This window comes from Nothoprocta perdicaria, unplaced genomic scaffold, assembly GCF_003342845.1.
Source record: "Nothoprocta perdicaria isolate Ctin4 unplaced genomic scaffold, notPer1 scaffold_94, whole genome shotgun sequence".
Classification (NCBI taxonomy): Eukaryota; Metazoa; Chordata; class Aves; order Tinamiformes; family Tinamidae; genus Nothoprocta; species Nothoprocta perdicaria.
Genome location: NW_020456243.1, coordinates 769,379 through 788,801, shown reverse-complemented (window position 1 = coordinate 788,801; position 19,423 = coordinate 769,379). Strand labels below are relative to the sequence as shown.

At 44.5% G+C, this 19,423-nt stretch overlaps 1 protein-coding gene across 1 annotated transcript in view; it reads right to left on the bottom strand.

The window, feature by feature from the left end:
* Positions 1-8,753: 8,753 nt before the first annotated feature.
* MAML2 (mastermind like transcriptional coactivator 2) overlaps positions 8,754-19,423 on the bottom strand; it is a 205,237-nt gene continuing 194,567 nt past the window's right edge. Inside the window, exons 4-6 of the mRNA XM_026052952.1 lie at positions 16,613-16,816; positions 14,314-14,425; positions 8,754-10,105 (exon numbers count right to left, since the gene is read on the bottom strand). Coding sequence (XP_025908737.1) covers positions 9,120-10,105; positions 14,314-14,425; positions 16,613-16,816 — 1,302 coding nt within the window. The 3' untranslated portion in view covers positions 8,754-9,119. The remainder of the gene's footprint in view (positions 10,106-14,313; positions 14,426-16,612; positions 16,817-19,423) is intronic.

Below are 19,423 nucleotides of genomic sequence, written 5' to 3'. Positions count from 1 at the left end.
CCAGTCTTCCTGTTAAAACATTTGACCTGATATCTACCCTGAATCCATTATTTCTTGTCTTGTGCAAACAGGTAATGCCCTTCTTCTTAGTATCAATGTTCTTATCTTTTTAAAAACTCTTCATCATATACCTGCTGAAACCTTCTCTTCTTTAGGTTAAACAGTCTCAGTTCTTTCCTATATGTATTCCATACTTTGACTATCTGCATTAGTTGTTCTATATGAAGTACATCTTGTTATTGAAAAGTTTACACCCTACTGTGAGACTGAAAACTGAGGTCCACAAAATACCATTTTGATCATCATGGCTCATAGAAGCAAAACTTTGGGTTCCTTTTTGAAAATGCTGCCTTTTATCAAGGTCTATAAAAGCCTGATATAAGCCTAATCTGATGAAAGCTTGGATATCTTAAGATAAAGTAGCAATTCTGGAACTAATCTTATATCCCAGTGCACAGCTATCCCATGTCACAATGCTGGTGGCCATTGGGAGATTTCTCTTTAATACACACCCTCAGTTACCGAAAGCTAAAATCCACCTAATAGTAAGAGGTTTTGGAGACACAGCAAAGTATATAAAAAGCAGTCTATTAAAACAAAGGAAAGTGAGAAAGAAAAACACCACTGAGACTTAAAAAAAAAAAAATAAGAAAATGAAATTTCTGGGACTTCATATATTTTATGCACTTTAGTTGGTTGCAAGAACCTAGAACTATATTAAAGGTAGAAAAGCAATAAAATGCTCTTCATGGTTGTAAATTTTTCAAACAATTTACTCTTTGAAAGGACTGTTTTCTCTGCATTTGAGAGTTCCCCTGTAACCCTCTGTAAGTCTTCAAATATTTCACATAAGCAGGAGTTAAACTCCTCAATATATGCAGATGGTCTGTTGGTATTTGTGTATAAGAAGCTAGAAGATTATACTGTAAAACAGACTACACTAAGTCTTTGGGGTTGGAGGGTGAGCTAATGAGTAAGATTAGCATGTGAACGTTTTACTACAGTAATTTCCACACAATCAAGAGTGTTGTGGCGCATTAATATAAAGATTCAGTGTAAATATAAGGGAACTCCTTTGACTGTTAGATTTCTTAAGTGGAAGGAAAGTCTGACTTCGAGTGAATTTTATTCATGAAATCCTGATGTTAGCTGTACTACTGCAGTTAGCTTGCTGCTCGAATGTGACTGAGACTACCATGCAGCCCTGCAGCTCTGATCAGCCTTCTGGGAATGTGCATGTGTCTTCTCTCTGCTATATATATTCTGTAAGTTTGATTCTCCAGCAGATCAAGGCTAATACAGGTAATATTCACACAAAGTAAATCCTTACATTCATAAAACACAGGAGAGAACGGGCCAGCTTCCTTTGCAGCAGATATAATTTAGGATAGAGTTATGAGCTCTGAGTAATAACCTTAGGCCAGATAGAACTCCCGTTGGAGGATGAATGACACGTAACAAGAAAAGTGTGGTCCTTATTTGAAAAAAAAGAGTTCAAAAAGAGAATAATCAGTCACTGTTGGTATTCATACATAGATTCACAAAGGGTGCTTTGGCCAATGATTATATTCTGAAACATTCTTTAGTATTTACCTTAAAGGCTCTGGTGAATTTGGTGAGTACAATAATACACCTTGTGCAATCTAACACATTTCTCTTTTTATCTATGCAGTTGGAAAATTCCTTCTAAAGCTGAATTTAAAGACATACAATCAACTGAAACCTCAAATATGTCTTCCCTAGAGAAAGTTAGATGCTTGCTATTGTTGGAAATCACATTCATTTTCTGAGAAAAAGCTGACTTTCTTCTTTCTTCTTTGATGTCAAATCAATATTGAGCAGTAGATTTCTCTGTCAGGTCTGTTGACTGCAACATAAACCTCATGGATGCATCTTCAATTAATATTTCACCCAAAAGCCTAATTGTCTAACAGGATTTTTCTGATGTTCATGGGTATATGGGATAAAATAGAGTAACTGTCTTACAGAACAAGGTAGACTAGCCAGCCACAACGAAAAGATCACAGGCAGTACTTCAAAAACTAACTTATACATCCTTGTTGTCCCACTGTAAGTCACGTAGTGACAACAGAAGTGTCAATGCATATTCAACAGGAACTGCTATTTTTTACCTTGCTGGGTAGTTGCTGTTCAGCACAGAAGAGGCTGAATCACTGTTGAGAAAATAATGATTTAAGTTTCAGCTTGTCTATGTGAGTTTCTTATAATGAATATGCAAGATTTTTATAATGAAAATGCAAGATAAGGCAAATGCTTATTCTGGGGTTGTTTGTTCTTCTGTTTTTCTCACATAAATTCTAAGTCCCAAATGGGCCACTTCTATCAGCTTGCCTGACCTCTTTCATATTATATTGCTTAAAAATCATCCTGAGCTCGCTCGCTATTAAGCCAGTAACTTCTGCCTGAGCGAGTTCAAAACAATTTTGTGAGCTGGAAGTAAAGTTAAATGAATTTTGCATTTTACTTTGACACGTCCTTTACAAGGATTTGAAATGTTCTGGAGGGGGCTCTATTGGAATGGTTTGCATGTACCCTTAATGAGATCATTTCGCAGTTAGGGTGATGTGAGTGTTTTGCTGCAGCAGGATCCTGCCATGCCTATCGTTGCATTTTTTGCTGCTGCTGGACGTCTGTGCTGCCGTAGGAGGGAGCAGTGTTCCTGGCTGTGCAGATCATCTGCTGCCACTTCCTGCCAAGTGATTTACATGGAGTGGAAAGGTCAGTCCTCACCCCGTCTCTGGTGCAGTTCCTGCTGGGATATATCTGGCCAGGCAGGAAAAAAAGTTAAATGTCATCAGTGTTTCCCTCTCCCTCCATGTGGTCTCTCTAGCTACACCTTCCTGGGCCATTCAAACATGCTTGGGGATATTGAGGCCACATGGTGCAGGAGGACTCATGTCTTTGCTATTGCTCTCTCTCATCCTGCATCCAAAATACCTGTTGAGAAAGGTCCTTGACTGTGGACATGAGACTTGTTTGGGAGCCTGGTAGCTGGCCTGAAGCCAAGCACTACCAGGAACTCTCATGGTCTGGCACTACAGACAACTGTGCTCCAGGGCCTGGAAAGAATCCCTGGCTATTGTTCAACTTACTAATATAGATGTAGCTTCTTTAGGCAGCCAGCAGCTTTGCCTGAGGCTCCCCTAGCCCCATGGGCCCTGTCTTTGCTAATGGACTGGCTTGAGGGGGCAAGAGGCACAACTGCTGTCTCCCGAGGGAGCATCTCTGCAGCGTGCTCTGCAGCCTGGCTTGGCTCAGCAAGGCTGGGCGCTGCACGAAACGGCGTGAGCAGAATTCTGTCCTCCATGTATCCTGCTACTGCTTCTTTCTCCAGGGTTGCTTAATGTGAGCAAACAGATGTCCACAGGGTAGCCATCTGCCTCTGAAGCTGTCTGACTGCCTTCGCAGCCAGGGTGGACGAGAAAGCATCTTTAGGGCATGGGTCTCTTGATCTATTTTAGAAATACAGTTGAACTGATGAATAAAAGTGTGCCCTATTTTCCACGCTTGAGTATGAGGAGGCCCTGGCTGCCTGGCTCACTGCTTGTCGCCTGCACTGCAGATGTTGGAGTGAGGAGGCAGCAAAACCGCTGTCCCAAAGTGTGCGGCTCCTCTGGCCCTGGCCGCAGTGCCACGGTCCCTCCATGCCTGCGCCCTTGGAGCTGGCTGTGCAGTCACCGTCACTCTGAGGGAGGGTGTCACTGCGACAGGGACGCACAACTACCTCCACTCCTGTCCAGGCTGTGAGCGAGGGGGCTGCAAGAAGGGATGCACTTCACAGAGTCCCTGAGCACAACAGCCAGGTTGAGCCCTGCACATCAAAGCAGTAGGGAAGCCAGTGAGGTGAAGAGAATCACAGAATCACAGGATGGTTGAGGCTGGAAGGGACCTCAAGAAATCACCTAGTCCAACCCCCCTGCTCCAGCAGGGACACCCAGAGCACGGGGCACAGGGTGGCAGCCAGGCGGGTTTGGAAGATCTCTGGAGAAGGAGACTCCACAACCTCCCTGGGCAGCCTGTTCCAGGGCTCTGTCACCCTCACAGTGAAGAAGTTCCTCCTCACATGCAGATGGAACTTCCTGTGTTTCAACTTACACCCATTTCTTCTTGTCCTGTCACTGGCCACCACTGAGAAGTGCTTGGCCCCTTCTTCCCTGCATTCTCCCTTCCTGAACTTATACATATTGATCAGATCCCCTCTCAGCCTTCTCTTTTCCAGAGAAAACAGGCCCAACTCACTCTGTCTGTCCTCGTAGGAGAGATGTTCCTCTCCAGAGGAGGAACAGAGGCCTCTCCTGCTTGCCACCATGAGGACAGCACAGTCAGCATGTGAATACAGGCAGCGCTGACATCTGTCCTGTCCAAGTGTCCCCCTGTGCCACCCCTTGCTACTCAGATCATGGGTGGGGAAGGGCCACCCGCTTGGAGATGACGGGAGGGCAGCTAGCAAGGAAAGCCTCTCGAGGAACCAGGAATCACCGCCCTGCAGCTAGCTGGCTAAAAATATCCGGGCAGGGATGAACATTGGTGTGAAGCAACCCGCGGCGCGCTGTGATCTTGTACGTGCTGCGATTTCTTGAGGCTGAAGTGACACGTAGCAGCAGGTGGCCATGGAGGGAGGGAGGGAGGCGAAGCCCTTGGCCTCCTTTCGGGCCTCTCTCTGGGGCCTTGGCGAGGTGTGAGAGAGCGAGGCAGACTCCACAGCGCATGAAGTGGGACTGGATGAGGCCTAAGGGGTCCCTCTGGGGGTGCCCAGCTCTCTGCTCCGGCCACAGCACGATCCCAGGCGAGCTGCTTTAAACCTCACCTGGGTGCGGGTCCGGTGACGTGAGCACCCATGAATTAAACCTCGAGCCAGGAAGAAGCAGAGCTCAGCAAAAAGCGCTGAGAAGAAGAGAAAAGGCATCCTGTCTGTCAAAGACAAGATGCCAGTTATGCTTCATATCGCAGGTAAATGGCTTGAAGACAGCTATTAAAATCTCAGATTGTGTCATATAGGAATGACATGAATTTGCAGACAGGAACGACCTCATCACGGCAGCATGGCTTGGGAGGCTTTAAGTAACTTGCTGTGCTATAAGACCATACTAGCCAATTCACCGTGACCTAAAATACTTGTGTGTTACTTGCAAACACTCACTGGGGATGAAACTTCTGCTTCAGTCAAGAGAAACCCCCAGCTTACTTACAGAGAAGGAGACTGGGCTCCCAAGAGCTGTCAGATGCACGTTCTCTTCACGTCCTCCCAAAATAGCACTGCAATTTTAATTAACTCAAATAAACAAGCACTTCACTAAGGAGGCATTAATTATACAGTTCATATTAAGGAAAAAAAAAGACACTTGGGATAATTTTGATTGTTTTACTTGGCAGAGTTTGGATAGCTACTGAAAAACATACTATTCATGTTTAGGTGAAAAATAAATGGAGTCAAATAAGTGACACTGCATAGTACTAGGAGGTATATACAGCCACATGTAAAAATGCATAAACACAAACATTTCTGTACAGCAACTTTTCCTTTCAGTCTGTATAGAGAAACACTGGTTTATAATATGAGGAAAATATAAAGCAGACATACATGCAACAAGGACATGACAGTTACATAGGTCCCACCTGCCTCCCCAGAGTTACAATAATAATAACAATAATAATAATAATAATAATAGCCTTTTTCAGGGAAAAAAATTGAAACCTGGAATGTTTTCATGTTGAGGTTTCCAGATAGCTTCAGATTTTAAACATATCTGAAGCTGATTTAAAGGCTTGATTCAAAGCCCTGTGAAGGCAATGGAAAGACTCCATTGGTTTCAGTGAGCTTGGGGTCAGGCCCCACCATTTAACAACAATCCCATTCTGCCCGTCCCCAAAATCCAAAGTTGAAGTCTGCAGATAAAAATAAACAATCATATCATACAAAATTTTGTATATAGAATACAAAAGGTAACCACTGACTTTTTGTATAAAATACAACTTTTTGATAGTATATTTATTTCACATATGTATAAATATAACCCAAATAATATGATTTTTATTATTCCTACCAAAATATTATTATTTTTGTTTTTTTTTTTTACAAAAGTTTACAAAACAAATAATTCTTTATATTTACAACCCAATACTGCGAAGAGTGCCCGGTCATGCTGAAAAATAGACTATAAGGGTAGTGCACTTAGCCATTGCAAAAGAAAGAGAAAAAAAAAAGACAATTTGTTAAGATGTAAGTGTTCTGAAGAAAGGATACTGGATTCAAGTTTTAGTTGCAAGAGTCTTTCACAAGGTCACGATTTCAAATGCATCAGGTATATCTTTACAGGACTACAGATGGCCTTTATGTTGTTGCATTTACTTGAAACAGAATTAATTTATGATCCCAATGCTTTGTCCACTGCAGGCTGAGGCCAATGGAACAAAGCTCAGCATTGAATCCAGCAGTGACTGGTATCTTGAAGTCTTGGGACCAGCTTAGCTGAACAAATTTTTTACATCATTTGAGGGTCTGGACACTCAAAAACAATCTGGTCTTAGTACAGAAAACAGTTGTGGCTTTTTCAATGGCCTGTGAGAGTAGCTGCTGAAGATATCAGACTTCAATGCTCACTGCTCATGATGAGACCAACTGAGCCTCAGTTATAGTAACACAGCAGTTGTCTGTCCATGCAAGATCTCAGGCAATCAATGCTGACCTGTTCATGGACTGTGTGTACCTGTGTTTGCAAGACAGAAGAGCTGAACTTCCCTACACTTCAAGCTCAAGTAGATAGTATTTTGATCTACTTTTGCACAATTTATAGGGGAATCATTTGTTAGGGTGCTTCTATATCGCTCCATACTTAGGTGAGGGGGAAGGGGAGCAGTGACCTGAGCTGCAAAGCATTTTAAAGACTTGGATTTTTTTTCCTTTCCTCATTGGTACTGGCGTATCAAAAGGAACAAGTACCCCAGTCTAAACTGGGGGAAGAGAGAGCTTTTTGGACAGCTAAGCCACCATTATATCAGTGCAGGAGCATGTAACAATCTTAGCTGGTGCAGAAGGGCCTCTTCTGTGGGCTTGCTCATCTGTCTTGTGAAAAACATGTCTGGGAATGAACAGCACCATGGATTCAGTTGACCTCCACTGGCGGATCTAGCCAAATGTACATGCTAACCCTTTCCTGCAGATGATGGTGCTTGTGTATGTGTCCATACATATGTGACCATGCTTCTTGGAGCGTCAGGAAGAAAAATGTGCTCACAAGAAAAGACAGGGTGAAAGGACTGGAAAAGCCTTATTAAAAACTCTCTTGAGAAATAGGTCAGAAAAGTATAGAGGCTATTGTCAAGTAGTCTACTCATTCCACTACCACTAACAAGGACGAATAAAGCACTTCCTACTGGGTAGAGCAATGCCTTTTGGCATCGAGGCATGTGAAAGTGGGCTTTGTATTCCTTTGCCACATCTAGTCTCAGCTAATTCAGAGGAGGTTGTGAAACGTGTCTCACCACATCATTTTAAAGAACAGCATTTTCTTTTGACTTGCAGGATCTGTTCCCATCTACGAACGCGCCTGTCAGACTCACTGAGCAGCTGCTTTGCGGTGACATAGGTCCACCTTCTAAGAGCCTTACTGACAAAATCTGTATGAGTGAATTTAATATGGATAAGACTGTTCTTCTGGCACTGAGGTCAAATGGTGAGGAATAACCTGTATCCTTATTATTCTGTTCTGTTAACCTCCAAGGCAAGTTGGCTGCAAACTATCTATGACAATACTCTTTGGCCCATGTTAGCTCCTTAGCTACACACAGAAATGCTCAAGGCAATGTTAACCAAGATGTCCCCAAACCCAGAACAGAGGACTGAGTTCCAGCATCCAGGAATATTCCCAGAAACTATTTCATTTACAAGTACAGATATGACTGAGTAAAACTTCCTACTGTGAGTAACGCAGGTGTTTATGACTGTTCTGTCTTGCCTTCTGTGGCAGTACTCCCATCCTCTGCCTGAAGCACACAGGGGATCTGGACCATCATCAGACCTCTTTCAACTCTCCACTAGGGTAAGAGAGAGCAATAGAATCAAAATGCTGTGTGATCAGAATGGAAGTCTCTCTCCAGATAAAGATGTGCTGGCATTTCTGCAAGGATTAATCTGTTTGATAGAAGAGGACCAAGATGAGCTATTTGCCATGTGCCATGGGTTAAGATGAAAATGGGGATAGCTATTTTGGCTTGTACTTTATGTACTTGCCCTCCTCTAAGCTGGCTTGGAAAAGTAGTCTGTGAGGGCCAAATTCTGAGCAGCTTTCTCTTTCAAATTGTCCTTTACAGTTACTGCAGTGAAGCTCTTGAGCTTTGGAATAGTTCATCTCCTGCTTCCCTCAATGCCCAGAGTGATTGTGCTGTGGACAAGAAAGTAGCCTCCTCTGTCACTTGTGGCAAGGACTAACAAAAGGAAAAAAGCAAAAACTAGGGTACACCAAGTTACACACTGGATGTCTGTCACATAATTGATTTTCTTCTTTTCTTGGATGGAACCACTTACCCTCTTGTGTGCTACAAGATAAAGAGAGTTAAAAACAAAATCAACAAAAAAGCAAGTGAGAGTTTGTACTACACAGAAGTAAACAGTTTTTCTAATACACTGAGATATACACACGGTCTGATCCTGTCAGGACTGAGTCCCAAAGCAGTCAAGGGCTGTGAACACAATGACTGAAGAGCTCTGGACCACTTGGTCCTGAGAAAAATGGTGGTTCACAACCCATACCACTCGCCGGGTCTTGCATGTGTGGGAAGCTGCATGCGTTTGCACACAGCCCCTCACGAGAAGAGCCGATGCATTTGCAATGTGCTGGGCACCTGTGTGAGGAACAGACCCTTCACACATTCTCACTCCTTTGTGACAGGTATGACTGTCATTTACACTATTGTTTCATTGGGAGAGACTTCAATTTTGTTCTCAGAGCAACTCTTCAAATGGGGAAATAGCTTTATGGGGTGTTTTAAAGGACAGCCCAGTTACTGGAGTGTAAATTAATAAAGCAGACTGTTGGCATTTAAAGAGAAATATAATGTCCTTACTGCCTCTTTATCTGTTTCACCCTTGGTACTGTCACTTATGAGTGGTTCCCCAAAATTTCATCAAGGTTGATGTCTTTCATCCAGTCATCATTACCAGGTTCCGTTTTCAGTAAAGAATCTATAAAATCTGAGTCACTGTTGAGCGCAGGCCCTATACTGTCACCTTGCTGGTTCAGAAAGTCAAACCCGAGGTCATTACCATGGTCAGCTCCTTGGTAAGCCCGAGAGTTTTGGTTAGTGGATGTGAAACTGGTTGAAGGCAGAGAGGATGGAGGTGTCATATTTGCTCCTGGCTGATTCAAGGCAGGCACAGTTTGTCCTCTTAGCTGGTTAGGTCTTATGCTTAGACCTCGTAGGGAACCAGCAGATTGTCCATTCAGAGTCTGGTGCATTTGGTTCAGAGGAGGCCTCATTTGAGCTCCTGTGGTTAGTTGATTGGGAGGTGCCAGTGCGCGCTGAGGAAAATGCTGGTTGTTGCCTACGGTGCGCTGCAAAGCCTGGCCGGGGTACGGCGTGCCCGTGGGGAAACGGACCCCCGCGGGCTTCAGCGTGTCCTGCTGCTTCACTGCAGCCTCCGGCGGGGCCCAGTTCTGAGCAGTGGCAGCAGCCGTGATCATCACGTTGGCCGGTCTTTGTGTGGGGATGCCTGTGGCTCCATGGTTCAAAGTGGGCCTAACTTGCTGGGAGTTGACCACCGAGCCAGTCCCGAAAGCTGCCACGTTGCTCCCCTGCGTCATGGTTTGCTGTCGAGACATCATGGGGTTATTCTGGCTGGGCAGGACTTGGTTTTGGTTTCTGTGGGGCTGCATTTGGTTCATTCCTGAAGTCGTCACGTTGTAGGTGCTTGGTTGGTTGCAAGGAGGGCTCCCGTAGCAGCCCATGCCCCGAGCTGTGGGAACAGAAGGCATTCGTGTCCCAGCAGCGGTGGACATGAGGCTGGAGCTCTGGGGCATGATGCTATGAGTAGAAATGGGGTTTGATAAGGACATGTTGGAGCTCATGCTCACAGCAGGGGAACCTCCTGGAAAGGAGAAAACAGCACCAAGTGTTAAACAGGAGGACAAATTGCTGACACTATTCTGTAAGTGTGGGCAAAATTATCACATGGGTTACAGCAAAGATACCACCACTTTTCAGCAATTCCCGATCCTTTCCCAGAGGCCTCCGGTGGGAGAATAACTACGTACAACCCTGGAGCTTGGTGTTTCCTGCACATCAGCTACTAGCAGTTGTTGCACATGGGCACTGTTTGATCCTTCTTACATACAACGTCTAGGCTGAATTTGTCTAGCTCTGACTTCATCAGCAAATCTTATTATCTGTTAGCCTGCTTGATTATTTTTACTAGTTGGTCCATCGTTGTTTTCTACTTACTGTGCAAGTAGTTAACGATTCTGACTAAGGCTGTGACCTCTGAAAACACTGATCTCATTTACAGCATTTCTTTCCAGTCCTTCAATCAGTCTTATAGCTCTTCGTAAACTTGCCCAATTTTCAGCATTGGAGTTACAGGTTGCACATCACAGCTAGTCACAGTTTCTTAAACAGCTATTGCACAATCCCAGCATGGATATAAAACAAGCTCTTTTTTCTCTTGTTCGGCCTTCCCTACCTCAGACTGTGTTTGCTTTTGGTCATAATCATCCACTGTATTTGCAGGGATGTCTGGAGACCTCTCAGCCGTTTCTCTGTGTGCCACGTTTGTTCTATCACTCTGCTTAATAAAAAGATCTTATGGGAGGAAGTCAGATGCCTTAAGGACCGTTACTTGAATAATTATTACCTTTATCAGCCAAAGATGTGGCTTCATTAAAAAAAAAATATGATGTTATTTTGAATAGGTGTGTTTTTCATCAGCCCTTTTGTCTGACATTAATTGTAGCCTCTTCCTTCATTCTTTATTAACCAGGGCGTAACAGCTCCTAGGTGCTTTTGCTGAGCTCAGTGTTAGGTCATTAGGGCTGCAATTACCTGCCTACTTTTTGAATTTTTGTCATGGCATTAGCTTTCCTCCTTGCAGTTTCATCACTAAAAAAAACCTCTTACATATTAACAATTTGGAGAACGTCTTGGCCTGTTCTTTGAAAACTCTTGAACACAAATCATGCGCATACATATTTAAAAAGTCTATGTTTAGTAGCAGCTGTTTAATATACTATTCTTGTTGGAATTTCACCATAACGATCACATAAAGCCTTTAGCTCTTACCTCAGAATGAAGAAAAAAATATGTATTTCTACCTTTTCTGAATTATTTCTTATGCATTTATACATCCACTCAACATGGATGCACAGAATTCCTTTTAATCCAAATTATTAAAAATATCTTCCCAAGTTGTTATTAACCCTGAGAGTGACCCCAGAAGTGAAGTTGCTTCCAAATCAGATTCCAAATCAGTTAGACATAGATACCTGAATTAAGAAGCTGGTTTTACCTTGGAAGACAGGCTCATCCAGAAAATTACTCCAATCGGAAGACACTTAACTATAATCTAGTGAGACGAACCTAATTTAAGCATTTAAATTCAGTGCCAGAGTTGGGCAGTCCCTGAGACGGGAGATGTTGTGAAGGGCCCACCTGGTTTTCCCTCTGAACGTGCAATAGGCCGGGAGATACCTTGCTGTATTTAGCTTTGGAAAGGAAAAGGGGAAAATCAGCATGAGCAGATGTCAGAGGTAACCTCATCTCTGGCTTTGCTGCTAGGGTTTCCGTGGCATTTCAAAAGGCCAGCAAGAGCAATCCGGGGGAGAACTCGGTCTCTCTCTGCAGCGGAGCTCACCCAGCCGAGCTGTGCCTTTGTGGAGGAGCTTCCCTTGGTGCTGTCCCCAGGGTGACAGGGCCAAGCAGCCCGGGGGGCTGCAGCTCTCTGCTTGTGCAAGTGCTCTTCAACGAGCACAACCAGTCAGGACGTGGGTTGAAAGTATTGTGCAAAAGACAAAGTTTCCTCTTTCTTTGTACTGCTATTTTTATCCTTCTATTTTTAACACAAATATTTTCCGTTCTGATTTCTTCCAGATGGGAAGGAATGTCTTCCGTGCGGCAGCGGGACACCGCGGGCTGCGGCGATTCTGAGCAACGCCCTTACTGCCCCATTCACCTGCCACCCTCTCAAGGGCTTATTGCTGCAACACGGCACTACGGGGAAAAGCACACAGGAATGAAGTGTTTAACCATGTGTTTCCAGGCCCCTGTGATGTTTTATTTAACTTTTTCTGTCTTCTTCCCTGACCCAAGCAGAGCTGTTCCCAGAAAAAGGGAACAGATTCCCTGCTGTTACTCCCTTATGCAAGAGTTTCCTAATTGCTCCATCTGGTGATTTCGCTGCTGGCTCCCAGAGCAGCCCTTTCTCCCTGGCTAGCCCGAAAAGCTGCTCTTCTCCCTGGGCTCACTCTCAGTGGGGGCTTGAGATTTGAATGGGGCAGTATTGCCGGCCCCATGTGCTTCAAATGCAGGAGATGGGGCTCCAAATAGCAGGACATTGGCAGAGAGTCCATCAGATTTAGAGCATCAATAGCAGCAACATAACATTGCCTGTCCACTTGTTTTGGAGCCTTGCACAGATGTGGTCTAGTCACATTGCCACCTTCTCTGTCTGACTAGAAATGCCTTGTTCTTAAGTACAAGCCAAGAATCTCAGTTAATCATTTGATTCCAGGAATCAATCTTTAAATCACGCACCAAATCACGGGATTTCCCAAAACTGCCAGTCGTCAAACCATATATTTTAATTATCACAGGAGGTACCAAGCCAACAAACTGGCTTTCTGTCCTCTGGCATGGCCCTCAGCACATGTTACTCAGCTGGCATCGCTGATGTTTATGCAGATCCCCTGAAGGTGATGAGCACTGAGACCCATCAGAGAGCAGCAGCCTCCAAACTGTGACAAGCTCCTCGCTGCAGGGCTTGGAGGAGGCGAAGCAGCGCGGGGGCACTGCCCACGAGAGGCCGTGGCCACCCTGGGTGCAAGTGTGGGCTCAGCAGGATGCCCAGAGCAGGCATGGAGGAGCAAGCTGCGTTTGGGAGCCCCTCAGAAACAGAAGAGCTGGAGAAGATTTGCTACAGGGAGTAGCGGGGCAGGAAAAACTCAGCTCCTCGGATAAGGCAGTTAGGAAAAAAAACAAATCCCAACTTCTTTTTTTTCTCACTGCATTGCATACCACAATCACTGGAAGGCAAAGGACTCTTTTTATATTTAAATATGCAGATACTCTGCAGTATTTGCAGCATCCCACCTTTTCCCCAGCATCTTTTCCTTGCTCTGTTTTTGCTTGCAGAGTAGCTTGCAGATAACCAGAAGGGCAAACAGCCAAGAAGGCAACTCTGTTCTCCCCAAACTGGGCTCTGCAAGGAGGGGAGGGATCTGGGGCTCCAACACAGGGCTTGTCCTGGAGGGTCAGGAATTATCTGCCCTGCCAGTTCCAGCCTAAAACAGGAACTTTTCCCCCAAGGACTGCTCCTTTTAAATGCTTCTAGAGCTGCACTGAAGCTGCACTGTGACACTGAAAAACTGAAAGCTCGGAGTATCACAGTGATGATATTTTGCAGGCTGCCTAGCAATCAGGATGAGGGTCCTCATGCAGGACAGCACACGTGAGCTGCCATTCGAAGCATGTTTCTCAGTCTCTGAAGCAACAGGTACCATGTAGGTACCTGTGAGAAACACCTGCATGGCGAGAGGCTGCCTGCTCATGCAGCCTCTATCGAGTGTTTGGATGCACATCTGCCCCAGGCCCCGGAATGGGCAGGTGCTGCCCCGCTCCCTCCCCATGCCCGGGGAACATGGACCATGCTGTTACATCCCCTTGCTGCCTGGCATGTGCAGCGTTAGCCTCAAAGAACTGCCAGCTGGTTCCCCAAATCATGTATCAGCATTTCCCAGTGGTGGCAGGGCAGTAATGTACATAGCACAGGAGAGCAGCAGCTAGAGGAGGGAGAAGAATCCCAAAGTCCTTTGGGAATGTTTCCAGGAGGCTTGGAAGTCACCAAGGAACATTCTATGTTTCTTTCTTGCACCATTATTTACAAAAGCAAAAACTTCCCAGGCAGAATGTAAGCATTTTAAACTCACTTTAAAGTGAATTTTACTTAAAATCCCTCTGCATTGATTTAAATGGATGCACAGCAAATCAAGCCTTTGTTATCAGAGGAGCCCTGAATGTCTGGCTCTTCTGGAACATCTCCCACCTAGAAAGAAGGAATGCAGTTTCATTTAGGACATGGACACTTACCAGAATATTGGTTTGTTTGTTGCATGTTGACCACATTCCTTCTTTGGTCTTTATAATCTGGTGGTGGTCGTGTCAAGTGTCTGTTTAGCTGATCTTGTGGAGTAATTTTCTCCTAGATGATTAGAGCAAAAATACATTAATTTGCTTTTCTTTAATGCTTTCCTGGCCCTGTGTTTTGTCTGTGTGTTGTGTTTTTCAGAATGTACAGAGTTGAGGTCCTTTCCTTTCACCCTATCTAGTCCATAGGAGGAGACTTCAGTGGCCTCTGTGAATCGGTGCCACATGCACTGAAGACTGCATGGCAATCTGTTGGTTATATTGTGTTGGAGTCCAGAGACTTTTCCAGTGACTTAGTCACTTTTCTAAAATCACTGAGAGCTTGATCAGCCCTTGAGGATACTGGACATATCTCAACTGCAGCAGAAAGTGCACTCTGATGTCTGTGCTTGCTAATCAGCCACGCAGAGGAGTCTGATGGCTCCTCACACCCAGGGTTTGCTTTCTGAGGAAGACAGGGAGCAGTGCTGTTCAGCAAATATACAGGCACAATCCTAACACACACTGGGACGCAGCTGGGGAAGCAACCAGGACTGCAGGGTTGCAGGTGTGGCCAGCAAGGTCCACACCTGCCCTTTGGCTGTGTTAGCAGTTAGCAGCCATTTCATGCATGTTAACCTCTTGTTGTGTCAATGTGCACAGCTGGCAAAGGGGAATTCAACTACATGTGCTTTGTCCCAGCCATCCCCATCTCCTCCCTCTCTCCTTCCTTCTGCAGTGGAGGAGCTGCCACAGAAAGGGTTTAGCAATGACTCCTGGGGAAGAGACCAGTGGGAAAAGAGATCTGAGAAGACAGCTACTATCTGGCCATATTTCTAGTGAAGGGAAGACAAAAAATGTAGTCCTTGAATCAAAATCTAACAGCCTTATCTTCATGAAAACCTTGAAATTTAAGTCACTGGAGTCAGTGGCAAACCCCTCATCAGTATCTGTGTGGGGTGAAACTTCCCCTGTTCCTACAGATGATGACTCTGTGTGTCTGAAGAATTACTGCTCACCAGTAACAGTGACTGCTCAGGGTGCTTGGCCCATGACAGGAAAGTGCAAGTATGGGCTGGATTGCTTCACTCATTGATAAGTCACTCCTGGTGTGCACATGCCTCCCAGAACTGGGCTTACTGCACAATTACAACAAGGCACAACTACAAAACAACAAAGATGATTAAGGGACTGGAGCATCTATCGTACAAGGAAAGACTGAATGAGCTGGGCCTGTTTAGCCTGGAGAAGGGAAGGTTGAGAGGGGATCTCACCAATATGTACAAATACCTGAGGGGAGAATGTAGGGAGGAAGTGGCCAGACTCTTCTCAGTGGTGGCCAGTGACACGACAAGGGGCAACGGGGGTAAGTTAAAACATAAGCAGTTCCATCTCCATGTGAGGAAGAACTTCTTTAATTTGAGTGTGCCAGAGCCCTGGAACAGGCTGCCCAGGGAGGTTGTGGAGTCTCCTTCTCCAGAGATCTTCCAAACCCACCTGGCTGCCACCCTGTGCTCCGTGCTCTAGGTGTCCCTGCAGGAGCAGGGGGGTTGGACTGGATGACATCTAGAGGTCCCTTCCAACTTCAACCATCCTGTGATTCTGTGTAATTACTGTGCAGGCTTCACCCCCTTATTGCAACATACTTGTATTTCACACTGAAAAGTCTGAATTTAGTTATTCACTTCTATCCGGAAGCTATTAGGTAAATAATCTCCCAAAGAGACCTCTTCATTAAAGACTTTCATTCTGAAAACCTCCATACATCTTGTCACTGCCTCTCCCCTCTTCTCCAAAGCAAATAAAGGCCAGACTCCAGAAGATCCCATCGTGACATTATCCAGAAGTTGACTTTAATCTCACAGAGGAGGAATCTGCTCGATTATGCAGTCCTAGCAACACAGAACCTGGAAGTCAGATTTCCTCTGTGGTCAAAACTGTGGCAGAGTAGTGTGCTAGTGTGCCTTGGTCTGTACCTTACAAGGAACACCATGGGAAAGACTCATGACTAGAAGTAAGTGTATGTGTGGCTAGACTCTTCTCATAACAACACCACAGTAGATGAGATGCTTTCCTTGTGTCATGTAAGCTGAACGAGATTTCAAGAAGGTTCAACAAAGTGCTGAAAAAATATAAGGAGAACTCTGGAAGGTCTAGGCATTGCTAAAATGCCCTACAAATCTGGGGAGATTTCTCCCCATCTTAACGTTCCCTTCTGGTGTTTCTATGAAAATCATGCAAAATACGGAATTAGAAAACTTACTGCTTCTGCTAACATCTGTTGCTGTAGAAGGAGTTGTTTTTGCTCCATCATTTGCCGTTGCAGAGCCTGTTTCTTTTCCATCAGTTGCTGATTCAACATTGATTGCTGGGATGAGTTCATGTAACCACTTCCAGTGTTTGGATTTGAGCAAGAACTGGAACTTGGAGTGGGGCCAGCTCCCTGGCCTACCACAGAGTGTTGATCCTGAAACAGAAGAAATGGCTCGTGAGGCTGAAAATAATAATAAGCATCAAGAAAATGAAACAATCCTTTTTATGCAATTAGCTCAAGCACAGGACACAGGACACACGCTCCCAGGATGTGTGATTGATACGAAGGCCTGGATAAAATAAGAAGAGGATTGAGTAACTTTATCGCCTATGGAAGAATATGAACACTTGCAAAGTGGTTCTGGTGGAAAACCTCAATGTTGTACCAGGAGCTTGGGAAGTAACTGGGCTGCCATGGGATCTTTCAGGAAACTTCCCTTAGGCTATATGGCAGTTTGTTTGAGGGGAACAGAGTTTGCCTCTATGGTTCTTACCATCTGGTGAGCAGCAACAGGAGTTTTTATACAGAGTCATTGCTAGAAGTGACATCCATTGTTAGAAAATACAGAAGTGGTAATTTGTTATTTTACAGTGGAGTGAGTGATGCTGTTTTCATTTGTCCCTTCACCTCCCTCAAAGGAGCGATTTCCGAGAGATGTGGTATGCCCTGGAGCTGAAATGCTCTCTCTTTGGCTGCAGGACTGAATAGGCTTAGAGGTTAGCAACTTTTTTGGTAATAAAAATATGTAACTGGCAAGGGCTTTGAAGTGGGTTTTGGGTGCTACCCGGCTCTTGCTACCAGTCTAAATCTCCTTCCTCTTCACAGTGTGCAGCTTCATGAGCAAGGGATGGCAAAAAGGAGGCTCAGGAGGTAGTGGGGAAAGACTTAGCAACTCCAGGCTATGAGCTACAAGATGACAATGAACATGGGCTCATTTTCTTTTACATATGGTTTCTGTTGGCAACAATATGTTTTATCTCTACTTCTTCCATCAGTGTTTGATACTTGGACCTCTGCCGAAGGAGGGAAAGAACCTTCTTAATCCCTCTGCTACCACACATGAATCTTCAAACTATTCTTAATCACTTCGTAGTGAAGTATTCCTTAGCTGCATAGCTCTGAAGCAAATAGAAGGCAATGGTAACTTCATAGCAGTTGTGAGAAATATCAGATTTGTGACTGCACTTTGTTGCAACTTACTCTAGGAACCAAATGACCTTATTTTGCATGACCTTCTATCCAGCAACATAGGTGTTCTACAACACACAAATCCACCAAAGCTGTGGTTTGGTGTTGCATCTTTTTCAGTAAGTCAGGTGTAGTTCCAGGATCTGATCTACTAAGTGGGTAAAGCTCTGCCCCACAGGCACAGCCTTCCATGTCATCCAGGGGAAAAAAAAAAGGACTCATCAGCAATAAAATAACGACTGGGAAACCCAAACCCACCCACTCCCTGAAGACCCACTACTGCTCACCACTGTGAAACTCAATGCAAGCTCATTTTTATGTCTTAGCTTTTGCTTACTGCATTCAGCACCCAAATAACCACCCCCCCCCACACACACTAAATAACATAAAAATGTCAAACTAATCCAACTTATCTTTATACCATCTGGCATGGGAGGAACACAATGAATGTTATGGTATAATAATTCCAAGGTTTTTAGTGGAGGCTGCACGAGTGCGTAGCTAGATAGATAAAGTATTTGACATCTCTTCATGAAATCAAAAATGTAACTTTATTCTGGAGCCACCTGCAGCCCCCAAGGCAGTGTTACAAATCCACCCTTGAAAATTTATTGGGCTCTTACACAATTATATCCTCTACACTTTCTTTCAGTTCCAGAAGGAATCCAGGATTTCTCGGCATTGCCACATTTTTCAGCCCTTATGTTAGCTGCAAGATAGAAAATACCTCCTCTCAATAGACCTGCTTGCCAAGATGTTGCGCAAACTTTTTTGTCTTTCTTAAAATATTTTGAAAAGAAAAATATGTTACAATAAATTGGCTTTGACTTCTATATTCAAATGACACTCTAGCTTGAACCCAGCCACATGTTACATCCATTAATAGAATTCATCTGTTATGTTTTTGCACACATAATGCAGGCTCCCCCAAATGTACTTACACAGTCCAGAATAAAAATAAAAATAATAAAACCAAACAAAAACAAAGCTCAACCTTTTCTCTCTCCCTGACAACCTATATAAGCTGTGGGGAGAGATTTTATTTTAAAATAAACTGAGCAGTATCCATTCATTATGCCTACCAAAGAAGGCTTTTCTGTAATAGCAATTGGCACAAAATACTAGCTGCTTGGCAAAAAGGCTCCGAGAAAACAGTATAAATCAGAAACTTGGAGCCAGTTTATTTTTTTGCATTTGGTCCTTGCTTTGCTGTTCATGAAATGACAGTGTGAGCCTATGAATCTATGATGTGTTACTTGTTCTGCTGCTGCTCTTGCCTAGGCAGCTATGTGAGGGGAGAAGGAAGACGGGTTCCCTAATAAATCAGGGGATTAACTTGGCGGCAGTTTGACCCTTCATGAACCGGCGCTAGTGAGCCTTCCTCTTACCCCTCGCTTGCACCACGATAAATCAGGAGGCGAACGCACGACACTGCTGCTTGGGACATGGGACTCTGCCCCTGCGTTGAGTCCAAACACGCTCTTCAACATCCACACGTTAGAAGGCAAGTCTGTGTTGCAGCTCCTCCTCTCCTCTCCTCTCCTCTCCTCTCCTCTCCTCTCCTCTCCTCTC